A 5,304-nucleotide genomic window follows, 5' to 3' on the forward strand; every position below is an offset into this window, starting at 1 on the left:
ATGAAGGACACCTAACAAGTAGCACAGTAATGCCTTGCTTCTGCTCTAGTGAACCTATATGAACTGCACTGCGCACATCAAAATGATCACCTAATCACTACCACAGGAAGATGACTCCAGAAGTACATCAGGTGTGTGTCAGAGGGGTAAAAATTTTAAACTTTGCACTGTGCAAAACTGCAACAGTCACATGAAAACTCCATTAACCAGTCAGATTTTCTCTTAAAATCCAAAGTTTAGCCTCATTTGTGCCTTAAATTGATCATGAAAGTGAAGGAGCATCTGGAATTTTTATTACATGTGTTGTGACATTGAAGCCCATCTGCACAGCAAGAATCACCCCTGAAAGTTCAGCCCTCTCTCATCTCCATAATCTCACTCCACAAAATGATACCTTGTTTTTGTACTGTGCAGCACCATTTCGGCTAATCCAGACTTTGAATGGAAGGCCCTCATTTCATCTAATACCTCCCATCAACTTGTACAAACTCCAGTTCTTCTCCAAATGCTGCCCTCTTGCCCTGTAAACCTATGCACTTAGGCATAAGTAAAATCAATAAGAACTGTGCTGTCAAAGGGGATTTAAGCAGCTCGTTGGATTGTGTCTAAAGAGCCAGACACAAGTGGTGCAAATTAGTTGTACTACCAAAGTGTGTTTTGTAAGTATTTATTGGTCACAAAAAAACTTCAATTAATCACGTAATCTTAAAGCAAATACATAAGATAGCAAAAAGTAAAATATAGCAAAATGTTTTAATTTAGTCTCTCCAATTCCTTTCTGATGCTCATGTGTTAATTGTAGTAAAAGTAGGTTTTATATGTGGCTGTCTTCTTTCTTTCCATTTCAACCATAGCTTCCCAGATGTAAGTGTAATTGATGCATTGAAGACCCTCAATATATATTCTACATTATTTCAAAATTCAAAGATTTTATTTTGAGGATCCCCAATATTCACAAAAGACTTTCCAAAATTGTTCTCGGATCTGCTTTGTCTTCATACCATACACAAGTGGATTTAGCATGGGTGGAACCAGTAGGTACATGTCAGAGAGTATAATGTGGATATAGGGTGGAATCCTCTTACCATACCGGTGAGATAGGAAAGAAAATATAGCCAAGACATAAAAAGTTAAAAAAATACAAATATGAGGTGCACAGGTGTTAAATGCTCTCAGACGAGAGTCTTTAGATGGAAGACTGAAGACTGCACGGAAAATCATGGAATAAGATATTAGAATAAATAATAAATCGCCACTAAGTATAGTAAAGGCCACAAATAACCCATAACCGCTATTTATTCTAATGTCAGCTGCGGCAAGTTTCACAACCGCCATGTGCTCGCAGTAAGAATGCTCTATGATGTTGGTCTTGAATGCAGGAAATCTCTTGATTAAAATAAGGCATGGACCAACCAAAACAGCAGCTCTGACCAGCAACACAATGACCAATTTACCTATCAGATTATTGGTCATTGTGGAACCATACCTGAGTGGCTGACATATGGCAATGTAACGGTCAAATGCCATAACAAATAACAACCCAGATTCAACGCTCGAAAAGGAGTGAATGAAGAACATCTGCAGAAGACATGAATCAAAGCTAATGAGCCTGGAATTGAACCAAAAGATACACAACACTTTAGGGGCCATGCATGTGCTAAGTAGGATGTCATTGGATGCCAGTATCGAGAGGAATATAAACATGGGCTTGTGGAGTCCGGGTGATGCTGAGATGACAACCAGTAGTGTGATGTTTCCCAGCATGGTGAGTATATAAAATATACAGAAGAAGATTGAGATCCATTTGTGGGCATTTTCTAGACCTGGAATCCCAACCAATATGAAGAAGTTGGGATAAAATGTGGAATTTAACATATTTCATTGTAGATCATCGATTCCACTTATATCGACCCTTACTAATATCTTGTAGCTACATATACCACTGGTGCTCCTTGGAGACGAATGCAAACAAAACATGAATTTATTTATAGAAAATGAACCTACAATTACCTATGAAAGCTCACTGGTGTCCTTAACTCACCACATATGCATAATGATTGAAAGGGTCATTTAGGAATGAAATCTGCTCTCCCTTTAAATGGTGTTGGGGTAAGCTATATATATATGTATATAGATAGATAGATAGATAGATAGATAGATAGATAGATATTATATATGGGTTTAGGTACGCTCTACTCTAACAGACAATACACTGCAGGATGTGACCATTACATGTGTGGAATTAAAAATATAAATTTACCATGATGTTATTAATGTCTATTGTACATAAAATTCATTTTACAGTTTCTCATGATAGCAAACACATGTTCTAGCTGCATACACAGCCGTCATCACCAGTAATCAGCATTTACACCCAACCTGTAGCTGGTGCAAGTGATAGAACAGAAAAACAACTTAGAGATGGCCACAGCTTGAGTCGGACGCTGCTTTGTGTGCTCGGACTTGGCACGCCCTTACTGTACATTGACAACATACATACGCCCAATCCCCTCCCAGTTCCGACCCCTAAAATCGTCAGGCTGTAGTAAGGGTCCTTTGCTCCCCCGAAGATGATTTGAACCTTGCTGCGTATAGTCCGGTTCTGGGCAGGCTCAGAGCGATTTTACACAAAATACAGCCCGCAACGGCATTTACGTACCTCAATGAATGTATTAATATCTGGGATGTGCTGTATGGTATTCACCACTGGTGTTATTGTGTAATCAATACTTTCCATTTCTATAGTTAAAAATATAATCTAACACATATTTTTTATTGTCTGTGTGAATCTATCAGATTAAATCTTAACAGGGAATGATAGAGGGGGTACCTGAATCTCAAGTATTTACTCTGTGTGTAATATAGGTTGAGGTGGAGACACTAACCGCTCAATTCTACCTAGTAATGGGGTGTTACATGTGTATTCCATGTGTTTGTGTGTAAGTCACTAGCTGACAACTTAATGTTTCATAAAGCAAAGATCTCTGAATATACAGATCAGTAATTACTGTTATATGTATGAAATATACTGAGCAAGAAACACAAGAATTATCAGCACAGAAAAGGTATCCCATTAATTATATATACAAAATGTTATACAAATAAGTAGAAAAATCACATAAACCTTCATCCAAATCAAATATATATATGTACATTATTATAAAATGTCACACACCTATATAAACAAACCATAAAATACAAGACTTAATGATGTGCGTCTTATATCAATGTCAGTGTGACGAGCAATCCTTACTCTCATTACTTTCCTATATATAGAGCATAGATCAGAAACAAGATTATTAGGGTAATAATTGACATATGCACGTTTTATTATATTCACTTAAAGGAGCTAAATGGACAATTTATAGAAGCTGTGCAGTATGTGTGTTATATGTCATGTATGTGTTATATTAGAATAAAGAATTGTGCAGGAATTCAGCCTGTACAAAGTAATAACAGAAATTACTTATATGGAATAATAATACAGAATTGATTTGTAAAGTATGTAACATGTTGTGTGTCCGGTCACTATGTGTTATTTATCTGAGTACAGCTCCCAATCCAAGCTAAATCCAAGTCAGACATAATATACTGATATTAGAGGGAGATACAGGAAAGGAAGAGATAGACATGACAGGACATACAGCATTGGACAGTATGATACACTATGTAATAATACAGTACAGTTATGATGATGAAGTACCTGTAGTAACACAACATCCCCATCTCCTCCCATCTCCTGGATGAAGGACTGAGAGACTCACCTGTGTAATGTTCAGACAACCTGCAGCCCCAGTCTTGCTGGGAGATATTAATACTGAGCGAGGAGGAATCTGATTGTTCTCCCAGCAGGTTTCTATCAGTCTCTAAAGCCCAACATATAATGAAGTTTCCAGACTTCATGAACTAAATGAGAAACAATTTTAAACATCTTTCAAAGTAATTTACAACTCAGAAAATTATTTATTGTGCATAGTTCTCAGGTTAGCCTTTCTGATCCTTTCCATGCAGCATCTCATAGGCAGTGATCATTAGGCACCACTCCTTTGTTTGGGAGATCGTTGGGCTACAACTTTGCAAATGGTGCTTTGCTCAGAGATTGTGACATCAAGGAAGTGGGGATTGGGACCCAGGGAGAGTGATGTTGTCAACTGGATGGGAGCGGAGGGTGAGGTGACAGGAGGCATTAAGAGAGCGGGAGCATAGGAACTTAGATTGAACCATGTAGACGGGGCAGGTAGAGGAAAAAGCGGATGATATTAGAGAGGATGCCAGATTCTGTTACCGGATAGGGGCAGTATGTTAGACGGGGAGGGGGAGATTTGGCTCCAGGTGATGCCATGATAGATTGAGTCTATTTTGTCTTTAAAGTAGTCATCCAGTGTGAGAGATCATTGGAGGGTTGGGGAAAGTGGTAAAGAAAGGGTGGGGTTTGCTGAACATGGCGGCAGTGTTGCATACCTTAGGATATCAGCCTGGGTGTGATCACATGACTTCCACTCACCTGCAGCTTAATCTGACACCTGTCCTAATTGGTCACTGCTGCTTTAAATACTTGTCAGGTTCACTAAACCATTGGCAGTCATAGCGTACACACGCTTGCTTCTCCGTGCTCCTGTTCCTGTGTATATCCTGTCTGATTTACAGTTTTGAACTCTGCCTGTGATCTGACCACTCCTGATTGTTGCTAGGATTGACCTTTTGCCTGGTGTTTGATGCTGTCTATTGTTTGTGAGACCACTTACCAGCCGCAGGATCTTGGTGCTGCTATCTGCTCCTATGTCAGCTGTGATGATCACACCAGATTTAGGGGCCTATTTATCAAAGATCTAACCCCCCTGTAATTTAGAGGCAAATCCCCGAAAACAACAGTTTTCAGGGATTAACCGCTAAATTACTATGGATTATAAATTACAAAGCATTATATCTCAGATATCTGCTGCTTTGCATCTCTCATCGTTTTACTGAGCACTCCCCATAACAGTTTATGGGAAGTGCTCAGTAACGCTATGTATTAAAGTCTTCCTAGAGAAGTTTTTCTCTTTTTCTACATGTTAATGTACGGGTGATGAAAAGAGAATGGAACATGGATGGACAAACGTGGTGCCTCTATGCTCTGCCCGACCTTCTCATTGTGTTGCACAGAAAACTAATTTAAATAGATCAATAACTTCTTCTAAAGCTGCTTCTGAGATCATTCAGAGCTAGTTCAATAAAAAGCAGATAAGACGTAGGGCAAAGTAGGTAGAAGATCTGTGTACATAGACCCTTAATGCTCATGTATGAGACATCTAATTGTACAGG

At 38.8% G+C, this 5,304-nt stretch overlaps 1 protein-coding gene across 1 annotated transcript; it reads right to left on the reverse strand.

Annotated features, from left to right (window-relative positions):
* Nucleotides 1–930: 930 nt before the first annotated feature.
* LOC142139755 (olfactory receptor 52A1-like) lies at nucleotides 931–3,903 on the reverse strand. Its single transcript, XM_075197624.1, has 2 exons — nucleotides 3,822–3,903; nucleotides 931–1,856 (listed from the first exon to the last, which is right to left on the reverse strand). The coding sequence occupies exons 1-2, from the start codon at nucleotides 3,901–3,903 to the stop codon at nucleotides 931–933; spliced, it is 1,008 nt and encodes a 335-aa protein (XP_075053725.1).
* Nucleotides 3,904–5,304: the final 1,401 nt, after the last annotated feature.

This window comes from Mixophyes fleayi, chromosome 2, assembly GCF_038048845.1.
Source record: "Mixophyes fleayi isolate aMixFle1 chromosome 2, aMixFle1.hap1, whole genome shotgun sequence".
Lineage (NCBI taxonomy): Eukaryota > Metazoa > Chordata > Amphibia > Anura > Limnodynastidae > Mixophyes > Mixophyes fleayi.